Raw genomic sequence first — 23817 nt, 5'->3', positions numbered from 1 at the left:
AGGGGGAGACCACGAGGAGTGATTTAAATATGCTCATCTTAAAAGGGCTGAAGCACAGAATAATCCTAGCATTCATGTGACACTTCCTCAGTCTAACTGTTCTGAATGGTAATAGCCCTTGGTGGCTAAGGAGAAAGAATAAGCAGGATCATCTTGACTTAAAGTAGCCAGAAGCTGAAAGTTGTATCTGAGCCCAGTGAAATAGTGTTGTCTATATCTAAATAGGCTCTGGCTTTACAGACCCTGGCACCCTCAGCTACAGCGTAGTAAAAAAATTAAACTCACAGTCCAAGTTATTTCCATGTTGTTTTTTTGAGTCCCTGCTCCTTGAACTCCTGTTGGGTTGATTTCTGGACCTGAAATCCACATAAAAACCTTGCCTTACGATCTTGAACATGTAAGCATTTAAAAGCCATGCACAGAGCAAACTGGTTATTAACAGACAATTGAAAACAGAGTGGCCTAATTTGCCCAAATTAGCTTTCATTCAGTTTAATGGAAGATGGAAAGCTGCAGGTTTCTCAACACTTTTCAAAGTTAGGCCCTGTATTTTGGTGGTTTTCAAATATCTAGTCCTATACATTTAAAAGGTGCCTTCCTTGTTAAGTAAAATAAATCTGAACAAGAGTAATCAGAAGCTGAGGGATGTAATTGAAAAGAGCAAGTCCCAGGCAGCCATATTTTGTTGACACTTCATTTTGCTTAATGCTCCAAAAACCCAGAGATTTAGGTTCATAAAATAGAAAATAATTTTTCTACTCTCTGCAACACTGAACAGGCACACAGGGTCCTCAACACTGAGCTGTACTGACCTGCATTGCACACCCAGCCTGTTCTGGGATCTCTGCCAATACTTGGGAATAGTGAAGGGAGTTGGCATCTTACAATAATGGATCCTTAGGGATATATCTACACTGCTCCCGGGAGCATGCCTCCCTGGTCAGTGCATGCTGCAGGGTCCACACTGCTTATTTTTAAGTGTACCCTCTTAAGGGGAGCTAGCATGTGCTTATCTACCTGGGCTGGGTGAGATACTGCCAGCTGCAGTGTAAACAGGCCTAGTGTCAAACTTTCAAAGAAGCATCTAAGCTTCCTGCAGGAGGAGGGGATGAAGGATTTTCCTCCTCTCTGCAGTTGCGGCATCATGGAAAGATTGATTTGTTTGAGGAATAGCCCCCCCCACCCCCAAGCAGCTTACAGTGGAAAAATTACCCACCTTAGCTCTTTCATCTTGAATTTTGCCACTGTGCACAGGGCTTAACCAAATACAGCAAGATTCATCCCAACCTGTTAGTACATGGACCAAGTTCTGCTCTCAGTCACAGTACTGTAAAGCCAGAGAGCAGTATCTGGCCCTGTGAGTTCAACACCCAGGGAAAATGGGCGTGTAATAGAAACTCTAGCCGATCCTCACCTAGTGTCTAATTTCTGCCATGACAGATGAAAGCTATTCAGAGAGCAAAGCCCCAACAGTGAGTTAAATGGAACTTGACTACAAGTACTTACTTGCCCCAATTGTATGGTATCGTTCAGAGGGAAGGCTGGGCAGGCTGCTCCCCACTTCGTTCACAGCTATCACTCGGAACTGGTAGTTGACATAGGGTGAGAGGCGCAGTATAGCTGAGTTCACACTCCCTGGGTAACGGGAATGGTTATGCCACAACCCAGGTTGGAACTTGTCCTCTTCAAACTGAACCACGTAATCTAGACAGGTGGGAGGTCAGGTTAATGGCAGGGTTTCTCCCAGCTCCCAGAGGAAGACAGACTTTTGTCAATGAAAACAATAGCTTGATGAGTCCAGCTTGGTCTGGTGTTACAGAAGAGAGGGGTGAGCACCAACCTGTGATCGGACTGTTGTTGTCATCACCAGGTATCCATGTCAAGCGCACACTCCTTTCCGCCAGGTCTGTCAGTTCCAGGTCACGAGGCTGCTCAGGTCGTTCTATTGTCAAAGTAACAATCAAAGTTTAGCTCCTTGGACAATCCCATAGAAAGTCAATGAGAACTGAACACCTAATGCCTTGGGTGCCTTTGAGAGTTCTGCCTAACTCTCACGGCAGCAGTGAGAAAGTCATTGCCAGCTGATGGCTCTTTGGAGAGTGGCTGCATGTGACAGGAGGAGTTTCCATTCAGTTCTTAGCAGACAAGTGTGTTTCTTTAATCTGAACAAATGTAGCATCTTTGTGCACTTCATCAGGACCCTTTGTGGTAGTGCAGGCAGCCTTTCCAGGGTATATTTGGGAGGCTGGCAATGCCCAACCATTACATTCAAGTGTAGAAAGAGGTGTGTGCACATAAACAAAGGCATCAAACCGAAGGAAAAACATGCTGACTTATATAGTGTATGGATGGTGGATTGACAAAAAAAGACAAGGAAAACAAACTCTGTTTGTTTGTTCTTTTAGAGCAAGGTCATGTCATAAGACACTACACTCTTGGGTCACCTTCCCTTTACAGAGAGCCATTAATTAAGAGAAGCCAGGCAAGCAACTAAGTGTTTTCATCCCCATTTAACTGATAGGGAAACCGAGGCAGTGACTTGGCCAACATCCTAGAAGATCAGTGGCAGAACCAGGTTTCCTAACTCCCTTTCAGGGTCTTACCCACTCTGCTACTGCCACCTTGCCTGTAGTGAGTGATGTTATTCTTGTGCTATACCATACTGCACCTTGACCCCCAGACAACCATTACAAACATACCACAGCAGCTTTCTGCTCATGGTGAGTTGTGACAACTTTTAGAAATAACTTACCATAGCAGGCTTTGGAGCATCAGTCTCTGGCTTTTCAGCCTCTCCAGCCCTACATTTCCCACTGGAGTTATTGCAAAGGCCAAACAAAACAAAAAGCATATCCAAATAAAAGGGTTTCAATAAACCAAATTGATTAGTGGTGATTACCTTTGGGTAAGGCTGTCATACGATTAGTTGGAGCAGACACGACAGCTGCAAGGTAAGACAGTGGCTGTTAATGGAGTTAGTTTAGTGATTAAACTTGGCTCATCAAAGGAGCATGTAGTAAAAACAAGTTACAGAGGCCAGTTCCACCAGGATTTCCCTTCCAGTATGGGACCTAGTGAGCATCAGTATTTATAGCCTGCTCCCCTCGACACCTCAAGGGGCTCCCATAACCTCTAATCCATTTTGTGCTGGCTGCACATGGGAGAAACAAATGAGTTAATTAGCTTAAACACAATTATGTGTAAAAAATGGAAAAATCAAATTTAGCTGAGCGATTAGGGATGCAGGATTCTTATGGCATGCGGAGTCTAGTAGGGCATTGTGAGGCCTGAGCCAGCAATACATTCAACATTGATTTAAACAGGAACAAGCACTTCCACATGGAGTTTAAAGTTTGAGAGTAGGTCTAACCGCCACAAACCCAGTTCCAGTCTATAAAACCCATTTCCCCTGTAGTTTAAATCCATTCCCCCCCACCCCCGCCAAAAAGGGAGAGATTCATTACCACTTCCACCTGCAGCAAAGCCTCTAGGACACGTTTCCTCTTTCTCCCACTATAGCACAGCATCCAAATAAGGGGCCTGATTTTCAAAGGTCATGAGCAGCCTGAATTCCTGTTGACTTCAGATGTCTGAATAGCAGATCTCTTATTTGGGCACCCAACCTTAGGCATCAACATTTTTGGCTCCATATACCAATTGCTTTTTTTCCCCCTCACTCCTTTCAACTCAGTCTTTCTGTATTTGATTTCAGCTTGACTTATTCTCCTTATGTATTCTGTATTTTCCTCGCTACTCCTTTATTTTTAGTATCTGCTGAATTGGAAGGTTCAACTGGAACATTAGAGCAAGTTTGAAATGAGGCTGCATGTATTCGCTGAGCCCCATGGAGACACTGGTGGAGAAACTAACCATTTTTATTATGTTACTTTGCTTAAGAAGCTCACAGCAAACCTACATAAAACTACCAACAGCTTGACCTACAAACGTATTAGATTACATTAAATGTTAAATATTTTAAATTTTGCTGTGTCTGATCATGCATTACACAAGTTTGGCTGTGAGAACTTGACACTAAAAATCAGTCTGTACTAACAAACCAATGCCTTTAGTTCTACAACTTTGTTTTCGATGAGGGTCCAATCGCTGGATTAGTAGTAAATTCAGGTGGAAGAATGGTTACCTAGCACGGTGAGGAATGCTTTGGCAGAGTCTTTATCCAGTTCAGTACTGGCTACACACGTATAATCTCCTTGATCTTTTTCAGCTACGCCATAGATTATCAAACCATCATCTTCCTTCTTCATCCTGGAAAGGATACAATTTGATAACAAAAACATATAGCGTTAGGCGTTGAAGGATTTCATCTTAACCTATGTGACTAGTCCCATTGGATTCCATAGGACTATTTGCATGGGTAAGTCAAGCTGGGTTTGACTCATGTTTTAAATTTTTCAGGGCAGGGATGTACTTTTCATTCTGTTTTATCTATCCAGGTATTCATACTGAACTTATTCCCACGGCATTAGATCTCTACAGCGGTGTGTAGCTACACATACTAAGCAGATGAAATAATCATAGCAGGCCAGGAGATGAAATCAGATTCTTCTCGGAGAACAAATTTGTGACCAGGGAACAGTCTGAGTCCCATGATCAAAAGCTCATTTCCTTTTCTCCAGATGGGAGACAGAGATTGGGCAAGGGGAACTGCAATTGTACTGGCACAGTAGGTCAAAGCAGATGAGTATTAATTCTGAAATAGTCTGTAGTTATTAAACCAAGATGCTTTATTGAGATTCTTTAAAAAAAAAACAAACACACCCACTGATTTCAATCTTTTTTATATTGAAACCTGAGATCAAAAAGTCTTGTGTAACTAGTTGGTTACTTTCGATTTGAAGGAACTAAGACCACAAAAGTGTAGTACCGCTCAGTGTTGAATCACAGGGACACTGGTTATTCTATGCATACTCTCCCCCTCCTGGCTGAATGGGGGAAATGCCATCTGGGCTGTGAAACCAGACAAATTGTTTATATGCACTGGCTCTTGAAATGAGCATCTTATAAAGACAGAGCGAAGAGTAGTGCTGTCTTGGGAGACAGAAGGCACATGTAACTACAGACATATGGTCATATGGCAGTGCACAGACCTGTTTCCAATGTATAGAGGCGTATCATCTTTTAGCCAGGTGACTGTGAGTTTCAGCGTAGAGTCATGTTTTATACGGCAGTCTAATCGAACCATGGAGCCCCTCTTTACAATCAGATCTTCTGGCCCTCTCACAATCCTAGTTGGGTCTGCAAAGAATCACAAGATGTCACTTGTAGGCATATAACAGAAGGGTCTATAGCTCAGTACCCAAACCAAAGATTGGAAAACATAGTGTGACTTGTAAAAGTCAGGCATATGTGGGCATGTGTCAAAAGCCACAAGCCATCCAGTTGGCCACACTCAGTTGTTTCTGATACATACAAGTACCTGCTTATAAGCTGGGTAATTTAGTATCACTCCACCTATCTTTAATACACACGGACATTATCTAAAACAGTATTTTTGAGTCAAAGGGCATTTCACTAGGAAAGCGAAGTCCCAACAGAAACTGTTCGCTTTACTCAAACATTTTATTGCTGCTTGAACTGTGACCTTGCCACTACTGCTGTGCACCTTTTATATGTTTCAATGTGGCTGGTATTTATCTCATGCTCTAGGCGGTTCATGTTTATAAAAACAAAATAAGTCCTCAGACCATCATTCAGATCTTCAAGTATCCAACCACATAATTCTATGATATTAAATGACAAAAACAAAGCTAAACTACACCAAACTCCAGCTCCTAAGATCTGCCACTTTGCCAGTAGACTATGGAAGTATGTAACAAAAAAACTGGTAAAGGAAAAATAAATCCTTTATGCCGTGATTTTCAATGGAGCCCGAGGGAGTTAGGCACCAGCCACCACTGAATTCTTTTAGGCTTCTTTGAAAATCAGTCTTGCATTTAATGGAAACTAAATGTGTTGGGCTCCCAGTTATACTTGTATGACTTCACTGGACTCAATGGTGATTACGTGGCTGTAAGGTAGAGCAGAGGTTGGTCTATGTAGTTTTACAGAAAAGTCATATTTTTACCAAGAAACGCACATCTGTGAAGAAAAGATTGAGTGAGTTATTTTTAAGCCAGCGTTTAGAGCGCTTGAATGAAAAGGCCAAGATTACTTTCTCTCTCTATTATAGTGTGTGTATATATGTAATATGTATATACTAGCACTGCAGGGAGCAAGAAGTGTTTTACTGTCTCCATTTCCACTCCCTTTGTCTTAAACATGCATTTTCCCCAAACTGACCACAAAACTAAATACAGCCCAAATTGTCCAGTTGCCCAGTATAGTGCCCTGGTGTGTAACAGCTGTGTTATCACAGACTGCTGTTTCCAGCACAACCTGATCTGGAAAGGTTTATGTGCACGGGCCTCCTTTAAAAGCAGGATGTGCAAATGCCACTAACTATTCAGGTACAAATATTTTTATGTCTTAATGCAACAGGTTATGATCTTGAACCCCGTGGGAGACAACTGTCCTTTAGCCAAATAGTTTGATTTTAAACAGTATCTGACTGCCGACTCTGATGTTGCATTCCATATTCTTTATGAAAATATGGTTATGATATAAAATGATAGAACTGAGATGTACTTTATGCAAGATGGGTCTTGTAAGATATCATTGGAAAGATTATAATTTACTGAATATGATTGTCCAATTTGTATGTCTGCATCATTTCTGTATCTGAAGTTAGGAATATTGACTATGTATCTGTATTTCAACTAGGCTACTTTGGGTGATGCCCACTGCTAACACTTCAGGTACAAAGATGGAAAAGCCAGACAGGGCTGATGGCCCATCAGCGAGGACAATCGACTGAAAAGGCTTGGCTTTCCTGCAGGACGCTCCATGCTGCCAGTGACTCATGGACACTGTGATACTACAGAGTCAGGTGACCTGGTCACCTGATACTAAACTTCATCTTGGACTGCTGAATTTTTCCACTGGGAGGTGGGTGAATCAAACAAAGGATTCCCACCTTATGGAAATCCTATATAACGTGTGGAAGGAAAACAATCAAGGTCTTCAGTTCTTTTCTGCTCCGCCGTCCCGTGCAAAAAGATACCTGAAAACACCTGGAAACGAAAGGGCTGGAACGGGGGTGGGAGGTCGGGGAAGAAGAACTGCTTGACCCAGGCTGGAAAGGTATCTGGTCTGTGAAGGAATCTACCTAAGACAGTATCTAGGGTGAGGAATTACATTTTGTAACCTATTTCTTAAGTATATTGAGTTTAGCTTGCGGATTTTGTTTTATTTGGTCAGTAATCTGCTTTGTTTGAGCATCTCTTTTATTCACTTGAAATTAATCTTTTTGTAGTTAATAAACTTCTTTCTTGTTTATAATATAACCCAGTTTATATAATTTCTCAAAGGGAGGTGGGGGCAAGAAGTTGTGCATATCCTCCTCCACACTGAGGGAGGCGGCAAATTTCATAAAACCTTTGGGTTTGTACCTCTTAAAGGGAGTGGGCACCAGAGTGCTGGGGCAAGCCCCTAGGCTGAATCTTTCCAGAGCGGATCTGTCTCTCTCTGTGAAGCTGGGTGGGGCCTGCCTGTGTGCATGGCTGGAAGAGGCTTGTGATTCGAGCCCATCAAGGGCAGGTACAGGTGACCCAGGCTGGCAGAATAGGCTGACTCAGTGGCAGCCCGGCAGATCAGGTAACACTCCGAAGGGCCCAAACCCATTACACCGACCACTGAGTCAGGGCACTGAGATCTACACTCCATTGGCTGCCACTTTTATGCACCCAAGCAACTCACTGGCCACGTGTTTTCAAAAGGGGCCTGTACTCAGCTGATAAGTTTGTGCTGATGCACAGCGACTTGTGCGGCACAGCACTGGATTTAGCCAGCTAACTACTTGATTTGTGGGTGTAAACTATTGCACATATAAAATTATGGGTGCTTGTGAGGAGAAGGCCCTGTATGTGCAACGCTTTGACAGCACTGTGTCTTACCTTTGATCTCCAAACGAACCTGGTTCTCTGCTTTACCCAGAATGTTGGTGGCGACGCAGGTGTAGATTCCTTGGTCCTCCTTCCGAGCCATGTTTATTTCCAAGCTCCCATTTTCATGCCTCTGGTAGTTCTCTCCATCCAGGGCGCTTCCCTGACCATTCTTAAACCTCACAACAATACAAGAAACTATTGTAAGAGGAAGCAGCAGCAGCAAGTGGCTCATCTCAAAGTCCATTGCAATCAGCAGTTCTGAGTGCTAGAATCCTTACCAGCGCAAAGTGGGGATCGGGGAGCCAAAGAATGGGCAGTCAAGGCGGGTCCTGTTGTACTGAATCACTTTGATCAGCTGGTTCCGTGGGGCAAGAATCCGGGGAGGCACATCTTAAACAACAAAGAACATTGTGTTTTTTAAACATCTATCTCATAGAACTGGAAGAGACCCTGAAGGGTCATTAAGTCCAGCCCCCTACCTTCACTAGCAGGACTAAGTACTGATTTTTGCCCCAGATCCCTAGGTGGCCCCCCCCTCAAGGATTGAACTCACAACCCTGGGTTTAGCAGACCAATGCTCAAACCACTGAGCTATTCCCCCCACCCTGTGTGCTGGAATCACACCATCTCCCCACCTCTCCTCTCTAGTCATGGGACTTCCTCTTTTTCTTGCACCTTAAGTTCAAATTCCTTCTTCAAGGCTTTGCAAAGCTCCTGTATTTCCTCCTATCCCCTCCCACTGCTCTCTCTGTCTGTTACTACCTTCTATTTCTGGCCTTCCTATCAACACCAGCCCTGATGCTTGGCCTTCCTGCCAACACCAGCATCCTTAATCTTAAACCACTACAGTTGCTATCTATCATGACTTAAATTAGCCAGAGATTTGGGGAATGTTGTTCTGTGGGAGATGGTGATTTCACCCATGAATTCAGAGTTTACTGTTTTCTTATGAACACCTCTAGGCTGGGCAGTTAAGGAACTCCTGTGTTCACTGTAAAGACCTTCTCAATCCACTTCCATAACACAGATATCAGCAGACCGTCTGTAGCATTGGATAGTTACCCAGAACGCTGACGAAGGCATTAGCCAGAAGGTAGCCATGTTCGTTGGAAGCGTTACATTGGTACACGGCACTGCTGCCAATCTGGGTATCCCGAAATACAATGGTGTCTCCGGCCACTTCCCGACTTGGGTTGGGAGGAGCAGCTTCAGAACAAACAGGAGGAGGAAGAGAGCTTTTCAGTTTGCTATTAAACTTTTCTTGGGTAAAAGGCTCCAAATCCCATTAACTACCCCCCTACCCCGTCCCCCGAGACATCCAAAACCCTCACCCCGCTTACAGTGGGTCGTCCTACTGAACATATCCAAGAGAGCAAGCTGAGGATGGAGTAAAGCTTTTCAAAGTGCCAGCATGGGAGTCTGAAGTCCTCTGCTTATCTACAGACCAAGAGCAGTAGGGGCTATGTGAGGTGTCTGGCCTGGCATGCTGCCAGTAGTGCTCGTGTTCAGACACTGGCCCCTATGGCACAGACTCTCTAACCCCAGCACAAAGCAGGGTGGTAATGCCTGGAAAATGTTGAGTTCATCACTGAGGAGGATTTATAGAGTCACTTTCAGTCTCAACCTGCTCCTCTCTGCCATCCACTCTGTAGTGAGTGACTAGTGATGGTGGGGGAATGAAAATTATTATTTATGGTAATCATATGGGCAATGGATTAGGGTCTTATGTGGCCTAACCCTTATTTACCTGATAGATGAGGTTACTCACTTTGTGCAGTAACTGAAGTTTTTCGAGATGCTTGTCCCTTGGGGTGCTCCACTATCCTCCCTCCTCCCCTCTACTTCAGAGTTTCACACTGATTCTCTGGGGTAGAGAAGGAAGTGGGGGACGGTTGGCTGCACATCACTATTTAACCACTCGGAGCGGCATGAGATGGCTACGGTGCACATGCGGCCCAACTGGGCACTGCTCCTACAAATTTCCGATTACGAGCGCAGGACCCCAAGACACCTAAAGTGGAGCACTCACAGGGACACTCCTCGAAGAATTAACAGTTAGCAGACACCTCTCTCTACTTTATCTGAAGTGACCAAAAGAGTTTAGCAGAATTGGTTCCAGGGCCATTTTCGGTTTCTTTTTAGAAGAGTCTTGCTGAAATGCGATTGCTCCAAAATTCATAACCATGCATCTAAAGCCAATGAGCATTACAGAAGGGTTCTGATGTAGAAGCAAAGGTTACATTAAGCGAGGCATTGACAAGATTCTTCAATGATTCCATGACAAATTATTTTTAGGGAGGGAAATTTAAAAAAACAAATCCATTGTTTTAGGAACTAATCCTAAAATAGCAAGAGCTAGACATTACATAACACACATAGATATCCAGTCATTTAGTTGCCTGAACTCTGTCACACCTATACACACATTTAATTTTAATGTAAGAATTCTCTGTTCAACACAAAATATTGGATTTTTCCACGTTAGTCTTGGTTTGTCCAGTCCAATGTGAATTTCATTCTAATCCTCATTTTAGTATTTCGTCTCCTCATGAATGGAGGGGAGTGTATCTTGATGGGACTGAAGGGTAATGGGAGAGCTACCAGCTTGATGGACACCTGCCTGCACTCTTCTTGGCTCTCACCATTGCTACTGGTCATTTTTAAATACACCAAACACTTTTACTTTTTCTTTTAAATTGATCTTTGGTATCCCAGTTGTAACACTGTCATAACTAGACCTTCCACTCATGGAAAGGATGATGGAAGACACCATGAGGAAGGCATGTGTGCTTGGGACATCTCAAATAACTACAAACTTGAAAACATCCTTAGCATGACTCATGCTTATTATTTTTCCACTCTGAAAAGAGAAGCAATTTATATGAAATTCCTCATGTTTTGGTGCGTGCTTCTATAATGAATATAATTCAATTCCTGCTAGGGAGCCCCAAAGCCATCCACTTGCTTACCTTCTATGGGCTCTCCGTTCACCAGCCACTGGATTGTAGGCTTCGGGTTCCCGTTGGCTCGACACACGAGTCTACCATCCTCACCGGGGGCCAAAATAAGGTTTTGTGGTTCGTCCAACCAGTAAGGGGCCGCTTTAATGACAGGAATATATATACAGACAAGTTATACATGCATTGCGGTTACCTCTGCTGAATTCCTCTCCATTAATTAGTTGCTGAAGCTGACCCCATTGAAAAAGTTCTCCACCAGATGCCACATGTGGGGAATGGGCCCTTCACCAATGCAGAAATGATGTCGCTGTAAGTCAAGTCCTATATTTTAGCCGCCAGAAAACAGATAGGCATTGGCTTTGCTGAGTATTAAAGAGTAAAATCTCTACAGTCAATCTTTGCCTAACATTCCTAGCCAATCCCAACCCTGGGGTGGCAGCCTCCCCACCATAGGCCTAGAGGCCTACATTTGTCTGCTGTCTGCCAGAACAAGGATCTCAGACTGCCCTGAGCCCCTAGACTGCTGGGGGGCTCCACCCTGCCTAACGGCCCGAGCCTATAAACTCTTGGTAGCTCTGCCCTGCCTGCGGTCAGAATGCTGGATTACCTGCCACTTGGCCCTGCCTAGTGCCAGGGCCTCAGAGACTGCCAACCTCCCAACAATCTTGGCCTAGAGAGAAATCCAAGTGAAAGGGGGCATGGCCTCCCCCTGAGATTGATGGAGAGGGACGGCCACACACTCCTAGATGAGCTAAGAAAGTGACGATACATTTTTTTCTACTACATGATGTAAATTAATGTAGCTCTATTAAAAAAAAAAAAAGCCACTGAGTTATGCTGATTTACATCAACTGAGGACCTGGATCAGGAGATCAGTCTGGTCGAGATGCAAATGTGTGTGAGTATAGGCAAACATCCAGCTTAGTTCTGAAAAGCACAGATCATCCCATTAGCATAGGGCTGAGCAAACCAGAGCGCCAACTCTCACCCTCCCCATGGCTCTGGAATTCTAATGGCTCAAGTACTTCAAATGGTAGGATAAAACCATGTACCCTTCACTCTGACTGAGATAGTGTGGCGGATGCTGCCCATTTTGTTGGATGCCAAGCAGAAGTATTCCCCAGAGTCTTCCTCAGAGACGTTGGTGATGCGAAGGGCCTTGTTAAAATTTTCCAGCTTGGTTTTGTCTGTTGGGAGCTCTCCTCCTTTCTTGTACCACATGATGTCTGGTGCTGGTCTAAGGAGGGGAGAACAGATTAGGGGTCATATCTGAGAGGAAGGCTCATCCACTGTACAGGAAACAGATTACTCCAAATTCAGAACCACTTAAACCAGTCCCCTTAGATTTCATCCTCCCAATGGTTTCCACAGATGACTCACTCTCCTTCCCTCCTGACTTACACCAGGATCTTGATCAAGGATCCTGACCTTCACTAACACCACCGGGAGTGAATTTCAGATTCATGGATGCTATTCAATCTCTTCTGCATAGTTTTAGCTGGTGCTCTGTAGGCAGAGCTGGCCAGTTGCGCGCTCACAAGGACTGCATTGGGGCCTGTTTCCCTGTATTTGGTAGGACACTGTATTACGTGCCACTACATCCCCAATGTGGACAAACAAAAGGAAACGGATCTAACCCAGAGAAAATAGTAACACAGCCTCAACAGCTTCCGCTTTTGTGATGCATCTTTCCACCCCTTGCCCATAGTACATATGCAGTTACCTGTCCTTCCACTGGGAAGAATGGCACTGTGGACTGGATCTTACTTCCACTGATGTTAATAGCAAAATTCCCAGTGATTTCAAAGGTGGAGCATCAGGGACTGTACAATTTGCTTACTAGTCAGAGCAGAGCAGATAAGGAGATGCCAGAAACCATCCCCCTCTCTCCCCCTTCCGCCCCTGCAAGTGGTACGTACACTCCTGAAGCAATGCACTCGAGTAAGAGGTCCACTCCTCTCAGCACTATCTGGTTGCTTGAGGTCCCGTAGGGATACATGAAGCTGGGGGTCGTTTCCATAACCCCTCGGGCTGAAATCAGCAGAAAAGAAAAAACAGACCACTTTTAAAATCTCGTCCTCCATGTTGTTTCTACCAGCAACACACAGTTTCCTGAGTTGAGAGAAGCAATATAGCAACAGGGGAAGAATGTATCTGTAGCATCATGAATGCACATGGTACTTTACTAAGAGAGGAAGGCATGTTCCCTGCCTGGAAGAGCCAATCTAACACCGGAAAGACGCGACAAGGTGGACAGCTCTTCGGAGAGGTGAGGAGGTTTTAAAGGAGGGATCTGAAAAGGAGAAGATGTTTGATAGGCAGGAAATGGGAGAAGGTGCAAAACAGAGTGGGAGGAAGACGGAGAAGGACAGTAAGGAGAAAGGAATTGCTGGGGGGGAGAACAGAGAGGAGAGCAGGCAATTGTGGGAGGAGTGCATAATACAAGGCCCTGAAGATGTGCACAAGGAGCTTGAATTTGATGCAGTGCCAAACGCTAATTCTACGGCATGACAGTGCCCTTTGCACTGGCCTATACATTAGCTTTCCCCAGCCACGTAATTACTTTAGAGGGGTGGGTAAACAACCTTCAGTTATCATGGCAAAGAGCAAACAGGCAGACTGCATGTCCAGTTAATTGGTTTTCATGACCATCTTGCAGGACTGCAGTAGGTCATCAGACCATCATCCCAATAAAGCTGGTTCTACTCGGACTCATGTGGATGCACCCATGTCCCACATCAAGCTGAATGACCTCTTTTTGGGCTTCCACAATAGAACCATAAAACTTCCCTTCTGAAGGATCAGTGTTATGGGACCAGTTACCGCACAAGGGTTCGCCAACACTGAGCTCAGAAGGATTCATGTTCAATTAATAAAGTGCTCCATCTCAAAGCATCTAGAGGAAAATCCAGTGATGAATTTTAAGGAATGTTAGTTATTAAATACAATCCATGCCAAACTAAATTAAGGCCAGATTTGGCATTCAGGCCTTGATCCGACAAAGCACTTAAGAAAATGTGTAACTTTAGCACCATTGCATACTCACATGTTTAAGTGCACTGCTGGATGAGCACCCCAGTGATCCCAGTGCAAGACCTTACTGTGGTCTATTGGCCATATAAGTGTAAATTAGGGCAGAATTTGGCCCTTAATTTCTTTCTTTGATATAGTTAACAAAGGAAAAAGTTGTTAAAGGAAATTCCGTGGTCAGATATACAATATCTCACCTGTAGTTGGGCATCTGACATGGTTCCATATACCATTTCAATAAGGAAACCAGAGACATGAGACTTACATGGAATCACTATATGAAAAGGTACAAAACTGGCTAAAACAAAAGTGCAGCTCAGAAACAAGATTAACAATTGAGGGTTAGTTTAGGAAGAGATATTGAGTTGTATTCTTCTAGTGTGTGTTCTGGGTTTGATACTTTAGTATAAGCCAACTCCTATCATCCTTATCCAGTCAAGACCCCTGTTGGCTGCTCATTGGGAATTTTACCTGTATAAGGACTGTAGGATTTGACCCAGTCCTCAATAGGTTTTTGATGCAGAAGATGAGTACACTACTCAATTTTGTGGATTAACTGGAGCTGAAGGGGTAGAGCTCACAAACAATTTGGTGGATGGAATTAAAAGAGCAGAATCTTGGAAGGAAACCTTGGCTGAAATCAAAAGAGATTTTGAAATAACGAAAGACAAAGTGCTTCATGTAGGACATAGTAATCCAATACACAAATGGAGGCATTTACTGTACTGGCCAGGCAGTAGTTCCAGAAAAGAGGATGTGGGTATTAGCCTGAAAATAAATTGGAGTGACAGTGTTGTCTAGGCCTGTAATAAGGGTGAGGTGATTATTCTGCTCTATTTGGTAACTTTTAGGCCTAAAATGGGTATTGTGCTTTAAAAAACAAAATTAAACTGGAGAGCTCAGAGGACAGTGACAAAAACTACAAACAAACAATCAGAAAAAGCAACCTAAGAGGAATGTTTAAGAGAACTACGGAGAGGTTAGAAAGAAGGCAACTGAGAAGAGACATGACCACTGTCTACAGATACTTAAAAGTCTCTCGGTTAAGACGACTGTAGTTTTTAACTTACAACCACAAGGACATACAATGCAATGGGCTTAGAACAGCAGTAGTGAAAATGGAGTTATACTTTAGGAAATGGAACAAAATGGCCAATGGTAGGTGATGAATTGTCAACAATGGGAGACATTCAAGGCTAGAATAGATATTGATTTAGAATGGGAAAATAGGCCCATCTGTGCTATGATGGATGAGTAGGGGTGGAAGTAGCTGGCCTCCTCTGACCAAAAGACTTTTTAGCTCAATAACTAGCACCCATCAGAAATACAGCTCAAATCGGTTATGCCCAGTGTGTGCCCATGACAGCAAGAGGGGGGAATTCTGTGGTACGCGTAGGATCACACATACCTGAGGAGCATTCTAGCTAACAGGCTAGTAACCTTTTGTTTGTTTGTTTCTTAAGGGGAGGGGCTAGAATGAGAAGGGAAAACAATTTGTGGAGTTCGCGCCATTAAGACATCAGGAAAGGTTTGTGATCAGGCCCCTCAGAAGAAAAGCTACCTGCAGTCCGAACCACAGCTTCACACACACATCACATGACTTTTAAAATACAAAATGATTAATGGTCAACAAGTGCTGGTGAGAATGTTAGTCAATTATTCGGTTAATGGATTACCATCATGTACAAGTCTTGACCTTATCTTGACGATACGGTACATTTACCAATGCAGTAAACAGATGTTTAACTTCTTTCCTATCACTTGATAAGCTCCCTTTCCTAGGGAAGGCAGCCCTACAATACCAACCCAACACTAGTGTATGAAGGCTAGGTTGCAAACATAGTGGCTGGTGTTATGAAGGCAATACTTGTCTACAGCTACCACACCACGGTATCAGCATTTCTGCAGGTATTTTCTATTTTATGCACAGAGATGCAGGAAATACATCCTCTTCGACTCTACTCCGTAGGCAAATGTCATTTTAATGGCAACCACTGTATGGTACACATCTGAACAGGCTACACATCTCACTTCTCCAACAATTTTCTTCCTTCAGGAGCCAGGGAAGGGACCAGTCAGGGAAAAGAAGCAGTACAAGCAATTTTACCAGCCACATATTAATGATGACAATTAAAAATAAAGGAAGGGAAATTAGTATCCTGTCCCAGTTCTTTTAAAGCACCTTACAAACATACTGGATACCTCATAATAAAGGTTCTATCTTAGTACAGGCTACTGATAAACACTTGCCATTTAACATTAGGGAGCAGCAGAAATCATTCCAGGCAGACATAAAATTCCAATTCCAGCTTTGTGACAGTGACAGACAGAAAATGTCAGGCTGCTAGAAAAGTCTCAGTCCATTTCTTTGGTTGGAACACAGAAATAAATAAATAAATTGGACGCAAACCTACTGATGCAAATGGAACTCCTTGCATGAGTAAGGGATGCAGGTCTGTGCAACCAAAATGGGAATCTACGTACCACAGCTAAATACAATGGCACAAAGTTTTGATCTGAGTCTACACGCAGTAACCAAGTGCCCTATAAAACTGCTCCCGCTGCCTTAAAAATCTACTGTTTGGTGGGAAGGTTGGCAGCAGGAAAGGGTTTATACAGTAGGCTGGAGCAGATGGGTCTCTTTTGCCTTTAAGAATCAACAGAAGGTGGGAGAAGAAGGGGAAAAAAGCCAACACATATACATGACTGGTGTCAACTCAGTTACTCCAATACAATGAAACCTGCACTAAGGATCCACAAGTGCAACATGTACTCTTCCACTCCCTTCTCCAAATTTTAAATGGCCATTTAAAGTATCCCTAAAGTTTCTGCAGTCACGTTCAGCCAAGTGTCCGACTTTTACTTATGGCAATTTGCACTGCAGAAAGAAGTTTCAGCTATAAAACTTTTCTCTGAAGGTTTACATGGTACATGAAACTGGTGTGGGCAAATAATCCAAGCTGAATTACTAATTAGACACATTTTTCTGTTCACTAATTTAGCACAATTTTCTCAAATTGATTAGTTATTAAAATAATGTTCAGAAAAATTTCTAAGAACAATTCTTGGTCCGTAGTTCACTTGTCTACGGTTGGTTGGGAGGGCCTGGCATGGAAAGTTTGAGCTGTTGGATTGGACACACAAGGTCACCTAGTATGTTTCTTTTTCTTCTGGCTGAATGAGCCAAACTCTACACTTCAAGGTGGAGATGTGCTAGTTCACTAGGAAGAGCAATGGCTTGGACAGGACGATGGGCTGGCTGCCCCCAGTACCTACGGTCCTGGGCAGGAATTTTGTACTCAGAGCAGCTAGCCTGTCCTGCTGCTGTGGCTAGGTCACTCAGAGCTAAAGTGCAGCCATCTACCTGGGCTGGAAATTACAATCCCCAGCTCAAGGTGCAGAGGGACCCTCATATTCAGTTGTCCTGGGAGGAATTCAAAATTCTGTTCCTGTTATGCAGTGTTTGTTACCTTCCTGGCAGAAAAAGCTCTGTCCCTAGATTATTAGAGGAGAGTGAACACAAAGATGGTGCAAACAGTGTAAAGGGATTCACTTAGAAATTAAAACTTCTATTTATTTAAACAGTATTTGCCCAGCTTCATTAGCCAATGAGTATTAATTAGAAACATTTTCAAGGCTAATTCTCTATAGGATTCTCTCCCCATTTTCCCATGGATTTATACCTGCTTACAGGCACAGAGGAGAAATCTCCTTCTACTTCCATCACATGGAGACTTGATCAGTTGATGTAACAACCACTGCTCCTATTAGAGCTAATTTCACTCTTGACCATTCAATGCCATCTGTATTGGGCATAACTAATCTTCTCCTGACTTCAGTTAAACACAGCACATCTTCTGACACTGCTACTTGCTTAACAGGGTTGTTATACTGCCAGCACTGTTCTGGGTTTCTAACATGCCAAATCCCCCTCGACAGTCCTTGAAACAGTTTTCACTAAAAAAAAAAAATAAATAAATAAAATAAAAAAAAAATCCACATTTCAAGGAGTTCCCTCCCTAGCCCATATGGCACCCCTATTACTCAGGACATTCTCAGCAAGTCTCATACAGGGCAACACAAAAGGGGAAAAAAAAATTCCTCTTTTGGCCATTTCATTTGGCAGCAAATCATGGCAGAAAACACATTTCAATACTCCTGCAAGATTTTATCCAACTTGCTTAGACTTCTGCAGTCAGGCAATATGTTGCCCAAAAAAACTTCTGCAAGGCTTTCTATTGCTTAAGCAGCAGTATTCCCTATTCTTCCTGATAGTGCAAAGCTTCTACCTGATTTGGGATTCATCTGCTTTGCAGAGCTTTCCTACCTTTCTGATCTAGCTAATTCTCCAAGCCATTAGTAGGACGAGAGCTTCACAATAACATGCCCATATTACTGCTATTTCCGTCCTTTGGTTGATGCCAATGAAATGGTGATCTGATTATAAGGTGGATAATAAGGTGGTCCAGATTCTCTGCTGCACTCAATTTAGGTGCAGTAGATGTGGTGCTGGGGCCACGAGTGATCTGGTTACTGCTCCCTGATTTCCTGCCCAGCCTTGAATGCACTGGGGGCTGCTCTGCCATGCACCAAGGAACTGTATGCCAGCTAGGGATGGTTGGGGTATCCCATACACAGTGTCTATCCCTCCTGCAATGCACATCCTGCTGGGGGGTTCATAGGGGGAAGAGAAGAGCTTCGGCATAAGAGTCAGCTATGCTGGCTGTATGCCTACTAGGGACCCCCAATGGCAGGGTTCTCCTTTGCTAGGGGGTGAAAGGTCTGTCTCCCCATTGCTTTGCACTGCCTGAGCAGATACCTTGAGGGAGGGAGGGCCTGAAGAGGGCTCAGACTGAAAGCATAGAGAACTTTTCCATTTTAAGATGTATGCGAGGCCCGAATGCTATTCTAGCTTCCTGAGCGTGAGGACTCCACTAGGGCAGAACACAGTCCCTTGTGTTAGGCAAAATTCCTCTCATGCTTTCAGGAGAAATGGAATCTCTCTCATTATTTTGGAGTCAGTTTCATCCTTGAATAGTCTAATGAGGAAGGAATGATACAGGTTGCACCAACACTGGGGACATTTCCCCACCCCCCACATACACCCAGAGCAGCCTGAACATAATCATGAAAGGCATACACTGAATTCATTGCATTTGGGCACATCTTCCCCCTTCCTCAGCAGCAATATCTTGGGGTATATCTGGTGGAGCTTACAGGCACTGTTATGATTCAGTTTCCAGCACTTTATGCAAACATCCTCCTTCATTACACCACTGAATGAAATAAACCCACCATGGCCCCCCACTATTATTTACATTATCACATCATTTCCATGACACTATCAATTTATTTCAGAAGGAAGATCATGCCCTGGGGAGCTCAGCAATTGTGCCTTGGAAGCATAATTTATGAGTGTGCTGTCGGCTTCCCCCAACAAATGTATTCTCCTGAGGTAGTTTTTTTGCTCAGACAAAGGGGAGAGAAAGAATCTTCAAAAAACATTCAACACATGCATAAAACCACTACAAAGAAATACATTGCCATGCTTTTCAGAACACCATACACTTCTTTTCCCTTCTCAATGCCTATGTTTAGCTACAAATATAATAGATGCTCTTTTGGAATGGTAAGAAATCTTGGATTTTCTTTTCAAGTTTTCTGCTCTCTGTAAAGAGGATCTTATTTGCGGTAGAAATGAGGATTTGGATTCAATTTGGCCAAACCTCCTTGCTGTTTGAGCTTTGTTTTGGTTCATATTCAATTAATCCAAATGCCCCTAATCTGGGGGTTCAGAGCATTTATTAGCTTTAATTTTCAATAATTTGGACACTGTATGAAATTTTAGGGGGTTTTCTCCCCTCCATGTGCAGTATTTATGAAGTTGAGAGTATAAGTACAAAATCAGAAACAGGACTATATATATGGTGTGTATGTGCATATATATATACACATTTATATAAATATTGCTAACTTGGCTGCTCAATTGCCTTGTCAGTTTCAATGACCAACCAACTAGTGGGTGTTAACACAAGAGTAAGTTGGGTTAGGTAGAAAGGAGTTAGAACATGAAGTTCTCCAGAAGTCAGTGTTGACTCACCACTGTACATGTCAGTGTGATTTCGAAAAGACGTTTCATTATGGGGATTCTCTGTAATAAACAAAAGAACATGAGCGCACCAAAGGTAACAAAGCAAGCACTGCGTAACGGAAGGCATAACGGAGGAACGCAGAAAGCAGAAATGAAATACCAAGACCAGAACACAAAATTATTTTGAAAACGTAAAAATACTGCAGCTATGCAACACAAGCACACAAAATATTCTGAAAAGAACAACAGTCCAGAAAGAAAGAAACAGCAACATAAGACAACAATGAAAGGAGAAAGGACTGCTTCACTACTACAAGATGTATAATCAAATCAAAATATAAAAATAAAGTATCAACTAAAGTTTTTATAAACACTTTCTGCAATTTAAGTGTTTGATTCTTTTGGCATAACGAGAGTGTCTGTATCTTTGAAAAATCCAGTTCCAATGTGAGACAAGTGGCTATTTTGCTCTTGATTCCTTGAACACATAAGGGAAGCATGTTTCTTGCTATTTTATGTCAGTATAAAACATAGGTTGGCTAAGCAACAGCACAATCACACAAAGGTGTGATAAAAATTAACAAAATTAGGATTTAAAAGGATTTTAAAGTGCACTGTGTCTCATAAAAATCCACTATTTACTAACACACATCCATCATTTGGTGACAGGCACTGAAATCTAAACTCTATTTTATGAAGAACATTAATTGGCATTACAGGATTGCTGGATGATAGATAGAATCATGGGCCAAGATCCAGAGCTGGGCTAAATCAGCATTGCTCCAATTAACAGTGCTGATATACACAACCTGAGGTTCTCTCCTCATGTTTTTAAAATGTCTTTTATATTAAATGCTGATTTGGGATCTGCTAAGAGTGATCAGATTTTAAAAAGGTATGCTGCACAGCCACCTTACAACATCATCTAACGAACAGAAAGTTTTAGAACATTTAAAAACTGGGTACATTGGTTACAAGAAAAGTCACTGCCCTGAAGCTTAAACATCAACAACATACATCATCTTTTTTCAGAAAGGTTAAGACGACTCATCAGGGGTCCAAGAGCTACATGAATCAAGTGGAATTAGGTCTGGAACAAGAACACAGTCCGACCTCATTCTGCTACAGAGGAAAGTACAGCCTTATGTTTCTACTGCATCTTTACAAACTGCAAAGGCAATTTTCTTCCCTCCCATATGGAACATAAATAATGGAAATTGAATGTAATCATTTTTCAGCATCTGGATTACACATTTCTTAAAGTAGCCAACACCCACAGTTAAAGGCACATATCACTCAACAGCTTTAGACAAAAAAACCGAAATTCAACCTCTTTGAATGTGATATAGATAAATAATTTACGTAACAGCCAGAAAATTAGAGCTTCGGTCCACCTTCTATACAGGTGCCTCCAGGGGGCTCCTGGGATGGAATTTGCATGCTATAATAAAGCTGACATTTCCACAGGAAGACTTGAGAGAGTCCAGAATAATTGGAAGCCACAGTGCAGCAGCCTTAATGAGCCTTTTAAAGGGCCTGAGAGAATGGATGCTGTAGAGACATCTAGATGAAGAATAGCTATTCTACATGGGTTAGCTAAGCATAGACTTCTTAGAGCTTGTCAATTCATCAATAGTTTGTTCTGCATATTCTTTCCTTCAGTCAATTAATATATGCATCCACATCCTAAGCTGGTGCCAACGAGCCCAGTTCCATGGTCTTTGGTGCTGCTACATCATTTACACCAACTGAGAACCTGGCCCTTTATTTGCAGATAAATCCGAATGTTATTCATCTGTGAATATTCTCATCATAGGGTGACCAGACAGCAAGCGTGAAAAATTGGGATGGGGGTGGGAGGCAATAGGAGACTATATAAGAAAAAGACCCAAAAATTGGGACTGTCCCTATAAAATCGGGACTTCTGGTCACCCTATCCCATCAATTGGCCAAGAATCTATGTATTTAGCCCTTGTCAGTCCCAGCTTGCCTCAGTCTTATTGCTAAGCCCATGTGGGGGGGGAGAGCACAACAAACCGTGTAGAATGCGCTCCGCCTGTTTTGAGTCTCATATCAAATTTTATGCCACTGAAGCTCTACTAATTTCAATGTGCACTCATATGAGGTCAGTCAGGCCCTACAGTCCTACTTTGGGAGTGGTCTACACTCACTTTGCAGAGCTCTAAATACGCTCAACTTGTTCTACGATGTGCAACATGGCAACTATTTAAAAGCCACAGTCGCCCTTCTCTCCAATTATGGCAAATACTTCTTTAACAGAGCTGCTGTTCCTCTAATTAGGTGGCTGCTTGCCTAGCACAACATGACCCTCCAGTCACGTGTTCAACCGTGCTGTACCATTCCAAGTTCTCTCATCTGCTGGCTGCTCTTGGAAGGGTATGTAGAGACATTCAAACATAACTCCCTGGGTATGGGGAAATGCTGCCAAGCTGCTGCAACAGGGAGGTTGAAATAAAAAGGAGACAGAATGGAGACGACATTGTTGAGAAAAATGGGCAGCAGGGAAGAATTGGACTCAGCTTCTGCTGACTCTGAACTGAGACAAGGGTCAAAGTTATAAGGTGAAGCTATGCAGAGAGGTATAATGCTAGTAGCTGTTTTTACCTGGCATGTTCATTATCCAGTTTAATGAGAACAGAAATATATAGCAACGTCTCTGAACCATAGCTTGTGTGGTCCTCCTCCTAACTCCCGCAGTCTATAGCCCTGAACTCTCACGGCATTAGACTTGCAGCTGGGTAATGCTGTTCTCACTGCTATTTCTTTATACAGAGTGGCATCTGGGAGAGCCTGCCCTGACCAGGCATTTTCACACACCATGCCCGCTTTCTTCGATCATCTCTTCCCCTCAAATTATAGTCACAAGGTCTTGGGCCTTCAGCCTTTAGATTTATACTCCAATTTACACCACAGTGTAAAATGTACACAGAGTAGCTAAGCTTCTTGCTCTCAAAGTAATGTGACATTGTGCTTGCCTCAACCAAGATTGTCCTAGGTACTGCACATATACATAGCAATAGTCCCTGCCTCGCGGGGTATTATCTCCTTTCTTCATCCTCTCTCTTACTCCCTCCTCCCCCCTTACAAAGTTTTCACATCCACTGGTGATTGGAACTATGATCTCTTCTCAAATTTCCTCCAGAGAAATCCATCAGCATTGGAGACCTGCCTTCCTCCATAAACCAATCTACTTTTAGACCACAGAAGAGAATCCTGGTGCCAGGAACTAGCATGTTTACTCTCCATCTCATCCCCTGGCTCCCTTGATATGCTGAGTTACTAGACAGATGTGCAGCCCTTACATCTAGGAATAAAATAAATATTCAGAAACAAATCCAGGACTGCCTATCCTACTATCACTGCAGTGGCGAAAGGATTTTGCAGTCAGCAAAGGACTCTGAATGAGATTAGAGACATAATCTGGTTTGTCCATCTCCAGCCTCAATGTCATCTCAGGAGACTTCTCATTATCTAGTGAGAGTGAACTATAAATGGATCCTCTTGCCCCTAGAGATGATGCCCTTCTCTGGGTTGAAACTGAGGTCACCTGTAAGCCAGCACAAGTTTTCGATGCAATCGCTTGGGCTCCATAGGGTTAATTTTCCTGTTAAGGTGAGTGGGAGTCACGCAGCTAAACAACAGATCATTGTTTATAAATAATTTAGCCCTGTGCTGTGCAGCTCATGAGTTAAACAAAGAGACTAACATGTGC

General features: G+C 43.1%; 1 protein-coding gene across 24 annotated transcripts in view; it reads right to left on the bottom strand.

Annotated features, from left to right (window-relative positions):
* Positions 1-23817, bottom strand: part of NFASC (neurofascin) — a 184518-nt gene that overhangs the window by 65046 nt on the left and 95655 nt on the right. For 12 of the 24 annotated variants that reach the window (XR_004000247.1, XM_030561529.1, XM_030561531.1 and 9 more), the window contains 13 exons: positions 20094-20144; positions 12883-12994; positions 12016-12200; positions 10973-11104; positions 9066-9209; positions 8282-8393; positions 8013-8179; positions 5109-5256; positions 4142-4266; positions 2900-2944; positions 1841-1942; positions 1507-1704; positions 286-356 (listed from right to left, as the gene is read on the bottom strand). Coding sequence is in view for 23 of the 24 variants with exons in the window: in XM_030561529.1 (XP_030417389.1) it covers positions 286-356; positions 1507-1704; positions 1841-1942; positions 2900-2944; positions 4142-4266; positions 5109-5256; positions 8013-8179; positions 8282-8393; positions 9066-9209; positions 10973-11104; positions 12016-12200; positions 12883-12994; positions 20094-20144 (1592 nt within the window). In the remaining variant the exon portion in view is untranslated. The remainder of the gene's footprint in view (positions 1-285; positions 357-1506; positions 1705-1840; positions 1943-2899; positions 2945-4141; positions 4267-5108; positions 5257-8012; positions 8180-8281; positions 8394-9065; positions 9210-10972; positions 11105-12015; positions 12201-12882; positions 12995-20093; positions 20145-23817) is intronic. The other 12 variants (XM_030561534.1, XM_030561544.1, XM_030561546.1 and 9 more) reach the window with 3 other exon arrangements.

Source organism: Gopherus evgoodei, chromosome 4 (genome assembly GCF_007399415.2).
Source record: "Gopherus evgoodei ecotype Sinaloan lineage chromosome 4, rGopEvg1_v1.p, whole genome shotgun sequence".
Taxonomy (NCBI): Eukaryota; Metazoa; Chordata; order Testudines; family Testudinidae; genus Gopherus; species Gopherus evgoodei.
Note: the sequence above shows the minus strand (reverse complement) of the source record. Positions and strands in the feature narration are given on the sequence as shown.